Source organism: Corvus hawaiiensis, chromosome 5 (assembly GCF_020740725.1).
Source record: "Corvus hawaiiensis isolate bCorHaw1 chromosome 5, bCorHaw1.pri.cur, whole genome shotgun sequence".
Taxonomy (NCBI): Eukaryota; Metazoa; Chordata; class Aves; order Passeriformes; family Corvidae; genus Corvus; species Corvus hawaiiensis.
Genome location: NC_063217.1, coordinates 60,554,152 through 60,575,649, shown reverse-complemented (window position 1 = coordinate 60,575,649; position 21,498 = coordinate 60,554,152). Strand labels below are relative to the sequence as shown.

General features: G+C 39.0%; 1 protein-coding gene across 2 annotated transcripts in view; it reads right to left on the bottom strand.

Annotated features, from left to right (window-relative positions):
* ARHGAP10 (Rho GTPase activating protein 10) overlaps positions 1 to 21,498 on the bottom strand; it is a 145,430-nt gene that overhangs the window by 27,722 nt on the left and 96,210 nt on the right. For both annotated transcript variants that reach the window (XM_048305191.1, XM_048305192.1), the window contains one exon: positions 13,629 to 13,779. In XM_048305191.1, the coding sequence (XP_048161148.1) occupies positions 13,629 to 13,779 (151 nt within the window). The remainder of the gene's footprint in view (positions 1 to 13,628; positions 13,780 to 21,498) is intronic.

Genomic DNA, 21,498 nt, shown 5'->3' with positions numbered 1-21,498 from the left:
TGCTCTTTTGGAACCAAAAGTTTTTTGGTAAAAAAATTAACAACAAAGTCCTAACACAGCATAAAAATAATATAATCAAAAGCTGTTAAAATATTATGCTTGCTTGACAAGCTGTATCTCCTATATACAGTAATATACAAGATGAAGTCCTCTACAACCTTACTTTCTAAGTCTAAATGAATTAACATCTGCTCAGGGAACAACTGAGCTTACTTCTACTCCATCAAGCTAAGCAGTACTGTTGCAATGATTTCTTTCATTTATTATTTTTTTCCTAATTAACTAAAAGTGCAACACCACAACAAAAAAATGTGGACAATGAAAAGCCCCCCTCGCTGGATAAAATCCTTCTCACAACCCTGTTACAGCCTCAGCCAGCTCAATTCCTTCTGCTACAAAAGCCTGAAGTTAGCAAAGCCCTAAGCTGCTTCCCCAGCCCTCTTGTCCTCCCCCCCTCCCAGCAGCTCAGACAACAACCTCCCTAGAGAGTAAAATGACATACAATGAAAAACAGTGAAATGATAAAAGTGATCATCTGGAAATTTCTCCCCAAGCAGCTGCTAATTTAAGGATCTAAATTAGCCCATAGTACCAAAGTGTGATATGCTTTGAGGGGGAAAACATTAACCTAGGAAAGTGAGTCACTTGCACTGTGGCCCAATCCTGCTCACCTGGCACCTCCCCACTGCACCAAGGCCACGGTGCTGCTGCCTGACATTTACATAACATGAGAATCACAGGAGTGTCAGGTAAAAACTAAATAATTACATCTCATTTGCAGATGTATGTGTCACAGTGATAAACATCTGGGAGATCAGACAGTGGTATTGCAACCTTACTTCATAAATTCCTTAGAACTAGACTTAAGTCCTTTTAATCCATCACAATTTCTTTTCAAAGCAGTACTATTAGCACAACCTAGATTATCAAACTACATACACTGTATCAGAAGGCCATATTTACCTCAACCATTCACTTAGCATTACTAAAACACAGTAAAAATGGATATTAATCTAGTTTTTTAATAGTACAAATACGACCAATTCACAGCACCTCCCCATAGAAAGCAGAGGATATTCTGTTGAATTGTTTCTCAGAACACATAGAAGAAGTAAAAAAACCCCATAAAACAAAAAAATCAAAGCCACTAAACACTTCAGTCACGCACAGCAGAGTCAACATTGGAGACTGTAGTATACAGGCAATTATGCTTGACATTATCATAAATTAAACTGTGTGTTAAATCTTTCCTCGAGTTTTTACTTCTTCCTTCCTGAGCCAGTGTTTTCTCACAGTCTGTACTGCATGGCACTTGCAAAACTAAGATTGGGTTTTTTAACACTAAAAAAAAATTTAGATATTTGAACAGGAAAACGCATGCTAAATTCTATGGGACTACGTAAAAACCCTCTAAAAACATGTTCAAAGACACTTTACATTTCTGATGTCTTCAATTATCTCCTTTTGTAAAGTAAAACAATATTTTTATTCAGGAAGAGGCAATTCTGTGTAACTGCAAACACAGATGACTAAGACCACCTAGCACATTTTCATGACTAAAAACAATATATGCTCCAAACCTAAGTCTTCAAAATATAAGGTCATTGCTATGATTTCAAGAGCAAAAAGATCTCACCCTCTATGTCAGTGCCAAAAGTTCTGCTAACTTCAGAAATTATAGTAATTCCTGTACATGGCAGAGGCCATAGAACTGTGCCTCATTATCTCTTTATTCAGCTTCATAAACTGCTTTTGATTAATGCCCATCTCACATTGGGGTCAAACTACATCGTCCAAATAGTCATTGTCTGAAAACATCAGTAGATGATAAAGGGAATGAAGAATCAATTGGTTACTAATTAACATACTTGCCAATCAATGCATGTACCTTCATTTTGTTAGGCCTTACTTTCAGGCATGACCCATGTAATATGCACTACTAATTATTATATTACCTTTCCTATCAGGTTTCTGTGCTGTGTGACAGTATTTCAATGATCTCCTCTTGAAGTTTAACACTGAATCTCTTACTTCTGCAGCTGTGGAATCACGCATCTATTTGATAAAGCTGTTACAATTTCCCAGTGTTCTCTCTGAAAAGGCTACATCAGATGTGATTCTATGGGGTTTTGTTGTGGTTCCATCAGGACAACACTAAGCATTAATTCCACTGCTTACTCCTACTCATCAATCCCGTTTGCACATCCAGGGCTGGCACTTGTTTTTGCCATGGCTTTAAATTAATATTATGATGAGCTGATTGCCCTCTGTGACCAACAGACTTAGCAGAGTCATTGTTTCTAAGGATGTGCTCCATTCTGTAACTTTGGGCTACATTTTCCCTCTAAAATCTGTACACTTGTTTCTCAATACAACCAGGTTTATTTTGTTTGAATGGCTGCAGCTTAGCACACAACCACAACTCCTACTGCCTGTCATTATTTGCAATTCTGCTTTGTCCCATGTGCAAATATATTGTCAAAGATTTGTATTTACCTTTCTAAATACTGCTACTCCATTAGCATCCCTCCAGTTGCTTCAAACTTCTTCAGCAAGCTACAAGATGTTTTAAAAATTAACATTGCCAAGCTATACAACCCCATGACTAGAGACCTTTTTTCAGACAAGTTAGGTGACTTTGCATTATTCAAAATATTCACCTAGCAACAGGCCTACCTGTGAGCATTTCTGGTTGAACACACATTGATTATCGTAACTAAGTTCTTTTTGATACTTCTTCAAAACTCGTAACACACATTTACTTCTAGCTATTTCCTCTTTTCCCAACCCCCTGCTCTCTTCCTATATTTTGCTCTGTAGAACCAGTAAAGATGCTAAGCTGCTGGAAAGCTGCCTTTTAAGTTTTGACATGGTTTATTTCTTAAAGTGTGTGTTAAGGACATTGCTGGAACTGAATCAGCTTTATGGGTTTCCTTTTACCTCAGAAGTCAGGGGCTCCTAATATTGATAGTCTAGTATTTTTTACTGTTTCTCTCCTCTCACTCCTCTTTATCTCCAGCACTGTTCTCCAGTGAGCAGCATTGTCAGGTCTCCAACTTCTATGAAAACACTGACTGACACATTGGACTGAAAGGTCCTTTCTAAGAGGAGCTCCAGAAACTTCCTATTTTTCTTTCCTACTCCTTGAATTCTGATGAGCTCTTACCTTATAAAACATGCAAGATGTGATTTCCTTTAAAGCTCATATATATTATTCCTTGAGCATACAGTTTGGTGTTCTTGGTGCCTTCACCTTCTCCTTCTAAAAATGCCAATCCCCCTCCTTTTTCTATCCTATTATACTCATTTTTGGGTGCCAAAGAGTGCCTGAACAGATGAAGGACATGAGGGTTCTCGGTACAAAAGCAGTAAGTCTCTATGACATCTCACAAATTTCTGTCAACATTCCAGCCATCAACTCTTCACCTTTCCTTCGTCACATTTGTGGGAAGACTCTGAGCTCAGCTTGGCCATCTTTCTGGAGCTGCCATCAAGCTGCTTCTACAATTCATGTCCTCATCCTATGCAAATAGGTGTAAGATCCAATTTTACTCTCAAGAGAGTCAAAAACTTGTTTCACATTCTCACCACCTTTTGCATACTATTTTAATTTTTTGACTGCTTGGATCCTTTTAAACTGTCATGTAAATTATCTTCTTGTTTCACTGATCTAATCACAACACTCATCCAAGCCTTTGAGCTTTCACTGTACCTCTGCAACAGACACCCTCTGCTTTGCCTTTATGGCTGTTCATCGTTCAGACCAGCCCCATCTAGAAAATAATAAATACCTCAGGCTGAATCTAACAGTTTACTGATGTATCTAGCTGGTACTACTTACCCTTCAGTTTCTAACCCAAATATCCTTCCTGCCTTCCCTGCCTTGTGTCACCCTTTTTCATAATGACAGATACCCACAAAGTACCTGCACAGACTAAGACCTACCTCACGCAGCTGTTCTCTAGCAAATACATAAATCCTCAATTCCTTTTGCCTTTTATCTGGAGGAGTCTCAGATAGTAAAGGCTCTCAGACCCTCCTTACCAGCAATCTGAACTCAGCTTCTACCTAACTGAGCATGACATGCCTCCCCACTGCCTTTTTTTCTCCTTTTTCCATCTGGCTAGTCTAAGAATATTTTTTATTGGCATCCAAAGTTGAAAAAAAACCCCTGAAATACTTCAGCAGTGTCAATAATCAGATCCTTACTTTACTCTGAGAATTCTAAATAAGAAAAAAGCATTTGTATTGAGAACCATGAAAAGCAGAGAGTTAACACTATCAATTGCTTGCTTAAGTGAGAGAGTTTTCTTCCAACTTCAGCTCAAGTAAACTGATGAATTACATGCTTTAATGTTAAAAGCAAGACTAATCTATAACGTTAACAGTACAACCAATGCCTATAGTTTAAGGGTAACCAAAGAATGAAAGCAGTTTATGGAAGAGAATTTTTCTGGAGTAAATGAGGAATATGTGATTGTTTGTGTTGAGATACACAGATTAGATCAAACAGAACTGTCATATATGTCTTAAATGGTCATTGCATAGGCAAATCATGGTAAAATAAGAGGATAAAAATCCATCTTATTGACTTCAACACAAACAGGCTGAGTCATAGACAAGGGATGATGGGGAGAATTACTGTGGAGAGTACGCTGAAGATGTTGCCAAATCCCTGTTGCCACCTTCAAGTCTGACATTTTGTGCATCACAAGGTGGGGAAGCAGCAGCTGCACTGCTGTGCAGCCACCCATCCTCCCCCATCAGCATCACAGCTGCATCCCGCTCTGAGACAACAAACACATGCTCCCCATAAATAGCTAACTTCTCACCATAATACAGAAGTTCAACCAAGTAGAAAGTAGCTTTGGGGGTATGTACTATGCTTTCATTTTAACAGGAACCCCATAGATCAGGGATAGAAAAGAAATATTGGTATCATAAATATCCTTGATCAAGCAAGTGCTTAGTTCCAAGTGTAAGATCTTCAGCATCTACAGAAAACAGATACAAAATCATAACCAAAGTTGCCTCACACAGTTAATAAATCTTTAAATGATGCCATGAAACAACATACCAACTATTCTGGAAAGGATTCAGTCGTTCCTGGAAAGCTAGAAGTAACTCCATTGGAGAAATTTTTCTGTGATAGAGTGATCAGAGGACTCTGCAGTCAAGAAAAGCCTTTTTTTTTAGATGCAGGGCTGCACCCTTTATTCACTATTTAAAGTACCACTCATCCTGTGGTAAATCACACCAAGCACCAGGTGAACTCAGACATTCTTCTTCTACTTCAATTTTCTTTTTAAAGTTTTCTGAATTAATGAAGCCAAGTCATCTGTTTCTGAGTAAATTAAGAAATTGTGTACTTTTATTTGTCATGCCACTAAAACTGGTCAATTGTTTATTACTCACCTCCAGATCACAGAAAGTGTGCTTTTTAAACATGTTTCCAAATCAAGGTGAAACCTTGACTGAAAGCTAATAGTGACCTATTATTTGGTTAAAAAAGCAATCATAGTGAATGCTAAAACTAAACAAGTTATTTCACTGCTCCTGAATAATGGGTATTTTGGAGGTCAGATTCTTGTAAATGCTCAGAAAAATAGATTTGTATTACCACATTCCATTATCCAAAAGTACCCATTAATATCCCCAGCATGTAACAAATCCTGTACACCGCAGCACTGCCCTGGTATGGAGTTAGTTCTTACATAAATTTAGACATCATAGACTCATCCAGCCTAAAGCCAGCAAAGCAAATGGACAGCAGACAACCCACACCCCATCAGTTTCATGCTGTCACACACAACACATGCAGCACGAATCAGATCCCTGCGCCAGCTACTTTTTTCTCTCAGACAAAATAATTAACACAATTATTCAAGCTTACTAGAGTTTTTCCCTAGATAAAGACCAACTTTGATATATTTTTCAAATGTGTGCATGTAGCAGCATGTGTACTTTAGGCACAGAGTAGCTTTCCTGTAGAAAGGCTGTTTTTCCCAACTCCATAGTGGTTCCGATACGTCAGAAAAAGGAGGAAGCCTTGCTAGACGGAATTTGCCTCAAGACTGGATGATGCAACTCAAGAGCTGTAGCTGAAAAGGCCACAAGATGTTTGAGTTGGGGCTAGGAAAGGGAAAGAAATGTGCTCATCTGCAAATTACTTAGGGGCAAATGGAATTTGGGGACCATCATCTTGTCCTGGTCTCCTCCTTTTTGATATTTTTTTGTCCATTTTTAAAATGCAAAGTTCAATTTTAAACAAGCATCTTTCTACAGATACACTTACCCCGTATCATTAAATATCCCCCTTACTGCAGGTCATCTCTCAAAATTCAGGAGAAATACTGCTTGGATTATTTTACATCAATAAAATCCCAAAGACACGTAGCCTTTTGCTGAGCAAGCTAAAATGGGTAAAGAATCCCAATTTATTCCTCAAGCTGTGGAAAAACAGTTCAAGACAGAGTCACAGATACAACGTTGGGATGTTAATTATATCACGTAATTAAATTTTGAAGCGCAACAGAAATCAGATACAAGCCTGCAGATGGGTTCCTCTTTTGATTTGTGTACACCATGATAACAAGAGCAGCATCTAAACTCAAAAATTACTCATTTTTACCAGAGCTGGCTTGGCAGGAAACCACACATGATCTCCAGCCTTACCAGGCTGGCCAGATGCCAACCAATTTCATGGCTGCAAAATGCAACAATGAAAAGCCACTGCCTGAGAACTTTGACAAATAGTAAGATAAATAGACTGTCCCACTGCTTTCATAGTTTTTTGGTAGCACTGAGGTTGGGTTTCCACCAGGCCAGGCAACATTAACCTATGATCCAGCCCTTTATTAAAACATACAATGGAAGACCTCTGGTCTCATCCATGAGAATGAGAACTGTGAAAAACCAGAGCAGATCAAAAAGGGGTACAACCACCAGGCCTGAAAGTTCCCTAAGTCAGAAGCACTTGTTAAATACCAGCAAAACCTCCAAGTACATGAAAATATTCTTCCATGTTTCCTTTTCTGTTTTGCTGGCAATTCAGGCACCAATCAGCTGGAAGATGTGTCTGTAAGGGTTCTTCCACCCCCAAGAGGTAAGCTGTTCACAACCTTTTCCCTGAGCTATCAGAGATAACATCATGCTGTTGTCTCCTTTTCTCTTGCTATTTAACTTGCTTTGCTTGCAGTTACTTCCTCTGACTTCTTAAGTTTTTCACCAATAATTCCACAACTTGGCCAATGACAAGGACTAACAGCTACCACACTGTGTATGTGATGGGTCTCTCGCAAGAAAGCCACTCTGAAATATTTTCACTATGCTGCTGACACTTGGCTGTGCCTCCTTCTTCATTTTGTTCACCTCTCTCCTTTAGTCCTAACAGTGACTCCAGTAGAGGAACGGATCAAGAGGGATACCTATTGCTTATTAAAAAAGCTACTGAAAACAAGATAAGCATCCCTTAGGGGAAGGTTTGTCAGTTGTTTCAATTGAACATCGAGGTGACAGGTTTGTTGATCTCCCCTAAGAACACCTTCAATCTCCCTGTTGGTTCAGCAAGTCGCAAGAACAGCTGGGAAGGGAAGAAGCAACAGTAATGTAATTCACCTTGCTCTAAGTGCAACTTTCAAGCAAAGAAAACAGAAAATTAGAGAGAAAAAGAAGAGCAAATAGGACAAAAGCTTCCAGAAGCTAAGGGGCAAACAAGAATATATGTTTTTGTGACTGAATGAAAAACACTGATGGAGTTGGAGCAAAACAAGAAGAGGAACATTTTCTAACTTGCATATCAGCCTTATAGAAAGTCCACCAGCTCTCCCCTGCAAGATCTTCTCTGCTATCCTTGTCAGCAGTGAAGAGAAGCAAGAGCATCCCATGTGAGGAAACCCCTAATTCAGTGAAATGCACATTCTCATCCATAGGAAGGTGACTGAAGAGCTGAACAGCTACAAGTCTTTGTTCTACTTACGCTCTTGTGTGCCGGGTGAGAGAATTTACTTTTAGTAACAGAGGTTGGCCAGGGCACAGCTGGCATGGAGCAAAGATACGTCAGTGACTTCCATGCCTGGGATTAATGGCTTTCAGCATGCCAAATTGGCCTTCTTACAGCATTATGTGCCCCTGCATGTCTGTGTGCAGAAGGTAGAGAATTAAAGAGATGAAGGATTATTACAGGAGATCAGAGATTTTTAATGTCTGGCCTCAAGGAAAGACTGACCCATTCTCCTGAATTCCCCATTCCTTCTTTAAACTCAGATTCTAGTTTTAAGTCTACTGAAGTTCCCTACCCCTGCCCCCTGACTCCTGTTGTATGCATGTGTGTGAACACGTGGATGTGTTTACTTTGAACATTTCTACAGCCTCTAGGTTTCTTACACTGAAAGCAGACAAGCACTGGCAATGACACTAAGGCAATTCTCACACCAACCATGAAGATCTGATACACCTCATTCAAAAAGATGTAAAAGTTAGGAGATGTTTACTACATCATGACACAAATTGGATTTTTGGTAACAGTGCAGCAAGTAGACCGTCAAGTAGATTACTCACAGGGATAAAATGGCCAGACAATGTGTATTGTGTATGCGAGGTACGGACCAAAATTATTCCATATCTCCAAAAAAAATAAGTACCTTCTATGGACCTAAAGCTTTCCAAGCAGAAGTCAACTCTCTGATAGGAAAGCAGGACCTACAATTACATGAGAAAAAGCTTTACCTTCACTGGCAGTAGCTCAAAAAGACTTTTAACTTTGTAGCACACATCCTACTTGGAGCCATCAGGTGGAAAAAGCTGTGATGGATCACACAGAACTGCAGGAACTACTCTTGCAGCAAGATGAAATACAAACTGTCTGAAATTCCACACAGCAAACAGCAGTCATCCTGATCTTCCCCTCATGACTAACATTGGTGCACTTATTTTGTGACAGCATAGCTATGTTCTGCTCAGCTGTTAACAATAGCTTTGTAAGCAAGTGTTGCAGGGCCTTATGGCTTTTTGATATGCCTGTGTAGCTGCTTTTCTTTCCATTTCCCCTACTATGTGCCAGGTTACAGAAACACTTCCAAGCAGCAGATTCAGAAATAGAAAGAGTTCAAGGCCAGGTTTCACACCTGCAACCTTACAGTTCTGGGCTGCTCCAGCCCTGAAGACCAGTCTCATTATAAATCCAAGGCTTCCTCTAACATCCAGGTTTTATGTTCAGTAATTCCAGATGAAGTTTATGATTTTTTTACTTCTGTGTTTGGGGCAGGAAGTGACGGAAGGGAGCAGAGGGAAGGAATATTGCTATGTAGCCTTACACATATCACATTTTACTCTCATAAAGTAATTTAATTGAATGCCACAGTAATTCATGCAAAGTAATTTATCACCCAAATTAAGATGCTGTCTCCCTCCAATCTCCACAAAAAATCATAACCAGCTACTCCTATTCAACACTAACATACCATTCATAACTATGGCTCCCCTAAATACTTCAAAGGGCAATATAAATTAGCACAGTTTTGAAGGGTTAAGTAGCAGTTCTAATTTTTATTTCTTTTAGATTTCTGCTGAAGAATCTGTTTTCTAAATCACTATAAATAAAGTATTTAGTTTATAGCAGCAGCAGCAAGCTATCACAAACAACCCATATGAGTTCCAAAGTGGGGGGAATAGGATACAAATGCCCTACAAAAAGAACAATGCAGCCCCCCTTTGACACGAATGTGCTATGTCCATATACGTACCAAGGAGAAATTTTGGCACCTAGAGGGTATTCAAATAGAATAAGGCATCAGCAGGCCCTGTGGTTTAAGATGTATATTCTGTTTTGTTAAGAAAGCAAGTTGTTCTGTAGTTGGACAAAGTGCTACGCATGACCCATTTCTTGACTCCAGGTATGATTTATGAAATTTGTGCTGATTATCTGCTCATCCTGGATGGACTGCATTACACTGCCTACCTTACAGGGGACTTTTCTTGTCACATTGCTTTAATAGCCCTGCAGAACAGTTTAATAATCTCAAAGTCACTGGGAAAAAAAAAATGAATGCCACAAACAAACAAGAGAAGCCCCAAACCTGTTGATTTTTCTATAAGACAAGAAAGGTCTAAAATCTAAATAAAATTGTAAGGGAACAAAAATTTAAATCTTCATTGCCCTCTAGAAAAAATGTAAACAGAGATCTCTTCTGATATATACTGACTGTCCAAATGGAAAATAAAGACCCAATGACGTTTTTAGAAGAACAGGATAAACAACTCCTTACTCTAGCTAACAGTCTTTCCCTCTCTGCACTGAGAGACAGAGAGATGATGAAAAGTCATTCGTACATAGATGAGACTGTAAACCACAGGAGCTCCTGCACTGCTATTCACTCTGAAATTCATTCAGATAGTGAGGGGGAAAGATACAGCAATTTCCACAGATTTAAATAAAACAAAACAAAAACCAACCAAACAAAAATCCCTACCACCAAAAACAAATCCCAAATCTTCATTTTAGAAGACTAGAAAACTCTGGAAATGGTCCTAATGTAAATCTCAGACAAATCTGCATTTTGCTGAAACAAGAACTTTTGAGTCTAGGCCACATATGAAAGTAGTTCAGAGTTCCCCATTAGGTCCAGTTCTTATCGAGACACTAGGATGTCAAAAAACTTCAGAGTGAAAATTTAGTAACTGGCTTACCACAGAGGAAAGAAGAAAAGTTGAAAGAAAGAAGTTGAAAAAAAAACAGACAGTATCATCTGTGACTTAACTTGGTCTTTCAGGAAACAAAGACCCTCATGATAGTAAATATAATCCTTGAATTGTTTGCAAATAGCTTTAATCATCTAATTGCCACGGATAAGGAAGGAAAATCTATGCACTATCAGAATTCAGTACAACTAATTACAAGAAGGCAAAATAAAGATTTTTATCAAACATAGTGTGTGTTCTTCAGCTATTATAGCTACCAATATTCATATATCTTACAGCCCTTTCTGGGTGGTTGCTGCATACATTTTGTGTGCAGCCAAGAAGCTTCTTGACTGCAAACGTGCTTTTAAAAAGAAACCTGGCCTGAACCCTGCATTTCCAATTCAAGCAGTTGATTCTGAAGCCTGTTAACTCCCTGGAGCAGCTGATAGCTAAAGACTTGTTTCCGCTTTTCTAACAATTTCCTGGTTTGCATAACAATCCTAAAAGAAACACACTCAAGAAGTTTTCCAGCACAGAGAGATTTTGTCTCCAACATAGTTCTAGTTTCAAGGCATAGAGAATATTTATAGATAATTACAATAACTTTAGAGATATATTTGTCTACAAATATATTTACATATAAATATGTATCAGCTGCTTGTTTAAAACAAGATTATGATAATTTTGCCATATCCAGGAAATACAAAACACTGGCTTGTGCCTGGTGCTTAACGCATGCCATTGTGAATAAGGGGGGGCGGAGGGGAGGGAAGGGGTTTAATGTTTAATTTCCTGTTAAAAACACACACAGGATAAAATCTTCCAAAGAGCAGTTATAAAACATGCATTTGTTAGCCAAGAAACTAGGTAAATATGGAATGGAGCCCAGGTTCACTTTTATTCCTTCACCCCCTCTCCAAAGAAGAAAGCAACTGAAGGCCAGGGCGCATATTTGGAGGCACTGAGCTCTACTGAGGGACTAGATAATTCATGAGCCTGGCTCATCGACACACCGTGCAGCCACTGGGGCAGCGGCTCAGAGCGTGCAGTGACGCAGCTGGGCTCTAGGTACTGCAGCGCTGCATGTGCACGGCACATGTGCCCAAGAGCCATTGTCCCAACCACTGACCGCTGTCCTCACACAGCTGCCCGGCTGAACACAAGGAAAACAGCCATTAGCATGTGGTCAGCAGCTACTAGCAGCCTGAGGATCCTGCTACCTTTGGTAGTGGCTTCACAGGCCACAGAGGGTATTTTTTTTAGCAGTTACAAGGGGAAATGTTATTGTCAGATACCACCAGAATTTCACCTGCAGCAGTTCAGCCGTCATCATGGTTTTAATAAGTATGGTGATGTATTAGGCTCTTCTGCAGTTCACCCCACTACAGCTCCCAGACAAGTACCAGAGTTCTGTATGACATATAACTATTACAGCCTTTAACAATCCCAGCTCTTTGCCAAGATGCCCAAATTAGACAAGAATATGGACAGCATTTAGGCAAAATTGAATCTTTGTAACAGTTTTCAACAGTAACACTGTATTTTTGGCTCTTGGAATAAAAACAACCCACCAAGTGCTTTCTGTCTACTGTGTTTGGGTCAAAGTCAGCTCCTCAGTGCACACCTTGCTCCATGGAATTGGAGAAGTTGTGGTACTTCTTGCGTCCTGCTAGGATTCACATTCAAAATTAGACATAAACAGCTCTGTGAGTGGTTTCAATTTTGTTTTGTTTTTCAAATGAGGATAAATTTATTATTGTAGATGTAGCTCAAGAGCCTTCTTAGCTTTTGGCAGCATACTATTCAAATTAACACAGTTAAGCTTTTTAAGCAGATACACCTTAAACATCTTCTAGTCAAGGCATTTAGTTTCACATGCGATGCAAGAAAAGAAAGGCACAGATTATGTATCTCTCTGGTGAATCAAACCCGATGGCAGGAATGCTGAGTTTCTTGCTGACTCTTTGCAAAACTGGCTTTGAGACTATAAACAGTCCTGAATTTATTTTTAAAACCTGCACTTAACATCTGTGGTAGGTATTTGTGTTCTTGCCTCATTAAATCAACCACTGTTAACCACCAATTTAGTGACAGTTCACCAGTGAATCTCTTACTACTGCAGGAGTTCAAAACCTTCCTGTTTATTTTCACTTGCTGTAACTGGACTTTGTGCCCTGATCCCATGGCTCTTCACGTGAAAAGAGAATTGACTAAAAACATTAGGAGAGATAAAAGGAATAGGGTGGAGAAAAACTGTAACACAAAATGAGCCCTGACTTGCCTCCTCAGTACTGTACGTACCCCCAAGCCATGAAATCTCAGGAAAACGATTATGTTTCTGGCCAACAGTCAGAATATATAAGATGTTTTACACCCTTTGCCTCACTGTATGTTGCTACTGCAGACTCCATGCAAAAGCAAGACTTTTTTTTTTTTCTCTCCATTGCTTTTCAGCAGTAAGGCAAGTTGACAAGTATTTACTGCTAGTTACAGCAAGGTATTAAAGATTCAAGTGAAGTAGTGGTATTCGCCAGTGCAGTGGTGACCTGAGCCTTTAATCCAGATGAATTTAACTGTAAAGTGCATTAGCTCTTCTCATAAAAGATTTGCTTTAATTTTAGTTCTCTCTCCATTTATCTTATGGCTGTGTAATCTTCAGTAGAGGTCAAACAGATTTCCCCAAAGAAATAGGAGCTGCTTCTTTTTTAGAGGAGAAAAGCATATTTAAGACAGTCCGTCCTACTTTTAAACATAAGTCACAGGACAGTACTCCCTGCTGTCCTTTCTCTGTAGCTCTCCTTGCTTCTTTGCATGTTCCAAAGCAATTAAACCAGCGTGCATGTGCATCCACACACGTATACAAATGAAACATGAAATGAAAACATCTCCTGGAGATAGGATACACAGCCCATCTGATTCAAGGACTGAAATTATTACTAACATCTTACCATCTTCCAACTCCAGGCAGAGATTGTAAACAGCCAGAGGCCTCTTAATACGCTGTCCTTGTCTTCTTGACTGCCTTGGTGGGGCATTTGGAGGAGATACTGACATAGAGATTGGCTCAGGGAAAGTAGCATCAGGCAGGGTTTTGAAAATCTGCAATCAAGAACACAAAGGGTGTTAATTATTTATCATGAAGAGCAACCTGTGCAATGCAACTGTAAACCATTATCAAACAACATTTGTTTTGGATTACATTCAAAGCAGACAGGAGCCAAAAAATCTATTCCTTCAAGTTTGGGAGTATGCCGTGGGTTTTTAATGAGTGCTTTTAAAATAAATAAATAAATAGATAAATACAATACAGAAATAACCAAGAGTTCTGTCTACACATTAACCAAGCTGCCAACCAGTTAATTCAAACACAAAACATTCGCAGCCACACTTACCAGCTAGGATAGAGGGGAGGGAGAAAAAGAAGAATACTAACTTTAGGAACCAGTAACCAAAATGCTTTATAGCCTTAGCTAGAACCTGTAATTCTTCCAGAATACCCATTTTAATTTTCAAAGCTTGTGATATCATTACATCAGCCATTTTAATTAAAGAAACACCACACTCTTGTAGAGAGCAAGGGGGAAATTTTGCAGGCAGGGGTTTTTAGTGAGAAATACCACAGTAACAAACCACGTGAGAATTTATTCTGTGAACTATTGCATATTGAGACAATTTTATATTAAGTACTGACATTCAAAAAGATGCATATAAAAAGGATTGCATTTCCTGTCATCATTTTATCTTTTGAGTCATGGCCATCAGCATCTCACCACTCCACACAGAACACCACGACATTTCTCTCTGAATTAACCAACAACATAGATTTGCTGTACCTGATAGCACTTTAACTGTCTCACAAAGGGGGCAGTCTAACAGTGCTGATTTACTTCTAGAAAATTATCAGTGTGCTGATGTGCAATTTAACAGCTGCCTTTTACAAGTGATCGTGGCATGAACAAATTGGCTTCATAAATATTTCAGCAAAGACAAAGCAGCAGATAAACACAAACGGAAGCTATGCTGTACAGACAGGACTTACACCTCACAGCAATGCAACACAGTGATATAACAAGATATAATGAAAGAGTGTATGATGTTCTTGTACTCCACAACTTTATAATATTTACTATAAGGGTATGTGGCAAAGAGGAGAGATGGAATCAATATTTGAAGGGGAAGCTTTTTATGAAATAGAAATTCATGCAGAAACTATAAAGGGACAACACAGATAACACATTTTTGGATAATAACAGCACATGTCAGGTACAGTACAATGCTAAAAGCCAGAGAGATGAGAAATAATGCCATAAGCATCCTGTAGTAAGGCACTCAAAACATCATGTTAAAAGTACTAGAAACCCTAAATGCCACCATATCCTGGCGTGCCAACCCTGAATATTAACATGCAGGAAGAAGATGACCCAAGATCCCATGTATACATTGACTTACGGCCACTTAATCATCACTTTTGTACTGGCAGGTAGAAGACTGTTGGTACAAAATAATCAAGAAATGGCATATTCCACAAAAGCAGCAGAAAAATGATCATATTCCCAAAACTGGGCACCACTGGGCCAGAAGACCACTGGTATGCACAGGAAAGCTCCAGTGGAAACATTATGTTGAATGCTGCTGTGGAGGAGGTAAAATGTAATTTGAAGTTCCCCATCCCAGTGTTAGGAAAACTCCTTCACATGCCTACGAACAAAGGACTATGAGAGAGCGCCAAAACAGCAACTCTCTAAAAGCAAAATGTTTGCAAAGAAGAGAGGAAACTGTCCAACCTGGTTCGCCCCACTACAGACACAGCAGCACTCTCAGGCAGTGACAAAGCTCTAGTTGTGCTCAGAGTTCTAAAGCCATTTCTTCAAACATGATGCAATATGTAATAATGAAATCTAAAGTGCACCTCCATGGCACTTGGCTAACAGTACCACACTGCCCCCTTATGTGTAAATACAAGGCTAGATTGAGCAGGTTTAGGCATTAATATTGGCTCCTGAAAAATCCGAAGGCACCAAAATCTGAAATGCCATCTTTTCCATGGACTAAGTGTTGCATTTGGGCTCTCTGGCAAACAACTCTCTGCCAAGAGGTTTCAGCATGTTGTTTACTATGTCACATTCCACAGCTGTGTTTATTTGTACAGCCTTATCCACGGATCTCTGCTGAAATTAGTGATGGTGAGAAGAACAAGTATTCCCCAGGAGTACTTCATAAGAGATGAGCTTTCTTGTACACTTCTAGGTGACCTGCACAGGTTGCAGTGAAGATCTTCAGTGTTTTTTTACTTTTCTCTCACAAATATTGCAATATACTCTTCCAAAACTATTAGCATGAGGAACCAAGAGTGACAAAGGCAAAAGACAAAAGTAGTTTTTGCTCTTTCAAGCAGTTCATAGTTGTGTTCATCCCTACTTTGGTTTTTTTTTTCTGGTCTTGTTAGTAGGAAAATAAAATCCAGTCTAGCCCTAACTAGATTTTTTTCCAGCAGCAGCAACCTCTTTCTGTTACAGGCCAAAGCCTCAGCTAATACTACAGTTTTGCAAAGGTGAGCATGTGAAAAGCAAGCAGAACAACAACCTCTGCATTCAGAAGTGCACATACAGCATTCAGCTTCTCTTTCTTGCTTTATTTTCACTTAAAGAGACAAATGCTTTTCATCATGCCTTGGATATTTGTCTGCTGCACTGACAGAAGCACTGTTAGGTCTGTCTGAGAATGAGGGGATGGAGACCTGCTTTATTTCAGCTGTGGGGAGAAAAGTTGGGTTTGGTTCTATTTAAATTTGCTTCTAACCTCATTAACTATTTAAACATTGCTGAAGTATAAATGTTCCACGGCTAATAAGAGATGCCAGCTGTGAGTGACCTGTTGTCAGAAGCCCACTGTGTACACACACAAGACTGAATTCAACATCACACACACAATATGAGCACCTGAAGTGGCCCCAGCATTGCTGTGTGCTGGCTGATTTGCACAAAAGCATGAGGAGCAAGTTTAGGAGTACCACCCTGCACTACAAGCAGTTGCTATCAGGTACATGGCAAGGCAACCACACATATCCAACTGGAGGGAAACTCTCCCATGGAAGAACAGATTGGAATGTGCTATTTAAGAGATGATGTTTTGCTACTTGAAGGAACCACACTCCCTTAAAGTCAGATCTACCACTATCACTCATCTGGACTGCAGAAGTCACCACAGCTTAGACTAATTCCTGTAATAAAGACAAGAGTGAAGTACACTCATTGAATTACGTCATTCTAGAAGTGATAAAAATATATTAAGCCAACCTCGAAGTTTAAAGATTTCACAGTCACATCCAGTGTTAACACAGTTTCTGAGACTGTGGCCAAACTGCATGAGATTTATAGACTACAGGTTCTCTACAATTTAATTCTCAAAAGCACTGACATCCTGCTATTGATCTACCTGGGAGTAAACTCTGAAGCTAAGGGCAACAATTTACACTTGGGAGATGACTAATACATTTAGCACTCAAAATTTTAATCAAGCAACAAATCCCATTGTTAGTCCATCCCAGTTAGTCCACTACTATAAATGGTTCTTTAGGTCTGATCTTATATGAAAGCAGAATTTCAAAGTGCACACTGAATGAACCAGTGGATGAATCTCCAAACCTGCAGTGTAAAAGTTACAACAAAAAAGATGAAACTCTGGTGGAGAGATTTAAAACTCTGGTAAGTCTGACCTATTTCTTTCTATGTAGGAGTATAAAATGGATGCTTTACAAGGCTAAACAAACCACAAACCATCTTGGGCATACAGCACTAATAACAGCTCTGTCTAGAGCAGTGAGCCCAAGATCATCCCTACATATAACCATTCCAATTCCAAAATCTGTGTCCCACAAAGTCTGTGGCAGCATTTCTTGAGAGTAATGAGCCAAATTCAACATATTATTGTACTGTATTCTACCAGCACATCCACATGGCAGCAGCCCAAGGAATTTTGCCAGATTCCCCTTAATCTGCAACAACAGTGTTGGACTCTAGATCCTGAGCTCTTACTAGCGCCACTTTTAGATATTCAAAAAGCCCATGGCTGGGAGGATTTAACTTGGCCTATTCCACGAGTTTATGACTAGATGTATAGTTGTACATGGAAATGTAGATTCGATTCTGCTGCTACAAGAGAATACTGATCTGTTTGTTCTGGTCTCAAGCAGAACTAATTAATGAATTTCAGTGTGTTTGCCAGGAATCACTTTAGGAAGAGGCCCAGACATCAGGTCATCTCTGTCTGCTTTGTTTCACTGGGGTAATTAAAATTTCCTCTAAAAATCAGTGGGAGGCAAACAGCAAGGACAGAGAGGGATGAAAAAGAGGGGAGAAAAAACTGGAGGCTTGGTAACAGAGCTAATGAGGATAAACTTATAAAAAATCAGCTGAAAGCAGTGCCATGATTTTGTTGCAAGACAAAACCTCTATCACTCCCATAACGCCAACCATTCAGAACATGCATCTATCTCCTTGGAATATACAAACACAAACCAGAGCACGAGAAGTCATTGTGTAATACAAAGGAGGCTAGAACATGCAAGGTCATTCCAAATTCTTTGGAATTCCGCTAGTGGGATAGGTGCCACTACTACATTCACATGTTGTAGAGGGCACTATTTCTCCAGACAAGAACAGCATAACAAGTTTTTATTTGGGCAATTTCCCTTCAATACCAACTTGATTTGCCATTGTTAAATAAAAGATACAAACACAGACACTTCAACTAATGTTCATTGAATAATATAAAACACCATCCAACAGTTGCACGTGTACTGCTCTCCCCTTACACATTTTATCCCTATGGTACTCCTTGCATTTCCATGACAACTGGCTATAATATATGCTGAACAAAGAATATTTTATCCATTAGCAATTAATGGGATAGTGCAAGAGGAGCTTATCACCATGGTCTTTCCTTGACTTAGCTTCTTTTCAATGTAATACAAGCCCAATTCAGGTTAAACCCAGCAATCTGCACAAAACCAAAAATCATATATTTATATTAGAGACAAAAACACTAAAAAACAGTCAACTGTCTTTGTGGTTCACAATGTGCTCTTACTCAGATAAATTTTCAAGATTTTTTTCCTCTTACGATAATGACGACTGTGGTCGTACCCTGCTTTTTGCCATTTTCTGAAACCAAGGCAACAACGTCTTTGACGTCAATTTACAATTTTACTGTATATATAAGCATTTCAAGAATTGCAAGGTGAAAATAAGCATCCTAAAACACTACTGCAGTAGTTCAGCCACTAATTATAACCACTAACCACTAATTGTAATCCATGTTTTAACAGTAAAAAACCACATTCAATAACATGAACAGTACACTAGGGTTTTTATTCCCTATTTGAAGGGATTACAGAAGCTAATTGGAGTTTTTAAAAGTTTAATCATAATAGAAATTACAAAATATCAGCTTCTAGAGAGCTAGGACAAAACTGACTTCTGCACCAATTCTAACAATTTTATAAGACTTCCAGAGTACTGAAAGCTTTTAAAAAAGGATGCTTTGTTATTGTAGTGTCTTATTGGTTCACATTTTTACTTTACTATGGACAATGTTAGATCAACCTGTTTCATTCCCAGTTTTGGTCAAAATGATCTATTTCTTTTTCTGGTTCACAAACACAATTCAATAAATTAAAACTACATGCACTAGGAATTCTTGATATCTAAACAGAATCTGCTTTCAGTGTGCAAAATGTGATCAAAGTTCTAAAATTCAAAACTCTAAAATTCATATTCAGCATTTTTAAAACGTTTACAAAATTCTTCAAGAAAAATAATCAACAACTTCGTCAGAATTCTTAAATAACTTACCTCCTCAAGGTTACCATTGTGTCCACTCCAATACAGGAGTGCCTGACTCAAATTAGTTATCCTGACTTTTGCACTTCAACATTTATACACTGTAAGATATGATTTGCTGTGCACTGCTTTCTATAGATTGCACAAGACGCAGATTTTCTGAGGCTTTGGATTTTGAGGCTTGAATTCCACTACAAACCACAAAACACCTTTATACATTATTCACAATCATTATTTTGGGGGGTGAGGGGGATAGAATCAGATCCAGAGCTGAAAACTACCTGTGGCTCAGTCTCCAGAGGGCCACCAACAAGAAAGCATCAAAAATGCTCTTGATGCTGCCTGGCACACACTGTTGAATTACAGTGCAACAGTGGATGCAACCCGGAAAGTAACCAGGTATAAGTCTAAACAAGAAACAGGAAACATCCTTGGCTGTGAGCCAAACCACAAAGCTCGCTAAACAAATAAATTAAAATTGAATCCATCCAAGACAGCCTTTTCTTCATTGCAAAGTTATTATTTGCTGAGACCATCTGCCTGGCAGCCGGACCACCCCTAACTAAATGAAACTTTGCTTATAGGGATTTGTGGACATTGAGGGTCTCAATCTCCTTCTGACTGGAGTATCTGCTATCTGCTCCTCTTATACAAGAACAACTACAGATCTGGACAATCTGCAAACTACAAGAGTGATAAAAGAACCCAGAGAAGTTTCAGACAAACCTGATGTATCAGTAGACTCTAATAGCCACTCATTTGCCCTGGTTGCCTTGAACTGTCTAGTTCAAGGTTTGAGATGTAATGAAGAAACTAAAAACCCTGCAAAACACATTACAGTCTGGAGGACAGCTGCAAAGGAGGAAAAAAAAAAAGAAAACCATACCAAGGTTAAAAACGTGTGTCCTTTGATCGCTTGCGAATTATGAGTTTGTTGAGTCAGCCCTTCTAAAAGTAGCGCTCCTGATACAAAGACTGCAGCTTCCACCGTATCACATCACGCTCCACCTTTTAACAATTCATGAGAAGAGGAACGTTCCTGATGGCAGCCCATTCACTGCTATCAACCAATCCATTTTAGCCATCGAGGGAAATGAGAGAGTTAACCACACACCAGGCTGGGAATACCTCCATGTTTGTCCACTGCACCAAGCAGGAACAGCAGGTTCACCTTCTCTTCCGTGCTCACCTACTCTAACTCACACCAAGGAGAGTATTCTGAAAACGTTATCTTTCCCTATTACACATAACAGCAATGTGTATCCTGTTTAGTTACAGGAGCTACTTAAAAGCAGAGAAATGCCTTAAAATTAAAAGATCCAATAGTCAATCTAATTACCTTGATTTCTAAAACATGACATACTCCTCAAAGGAAAATAATGCAGAAGGAGAATGTTTGCATGCATTTTCTCTTACAAAGAATGTGAGAAGTCCTAAGAAGATGAAAGATGGCACTTGGATACCTAAGTTAAGACCCAGAAAAAACAACACCTATGACCAAACACAGGACAGAAAACACTGATTTCCCCTTCATTTATAATAAATACGTATATATAAACATTTATACACATGTGCATACACACACAAAAGCACCATATATACATCTCTTTTACTACAGATTTCACGAACAGGTTATATATTATTATAATTATATACTGAGTATAAAAACCTACATTTGAACCCTACCACACTGTCATCAGTGTGATGAGCAAAGCATCAGAATGAAATGACAAGATCTTCAAGATCTTTGCAAATGACACGGTTCCAACTGTAGTCAACCATGCAGCCTCACCAGTGTTTTATTTTTCACATATTTCCTTGCTGCCATTACAAGGACTTATACCATCACTGCTTTTTCAAGTGTTTTCTGCTCATTGTTTTTGTTAAAATGTATTTTTTACATTACATTATGACTATAGGCTCTTTGGAGGCAAAGAACACACTGTTCTATTGTATGTCTAAATTAACTACTGATGCT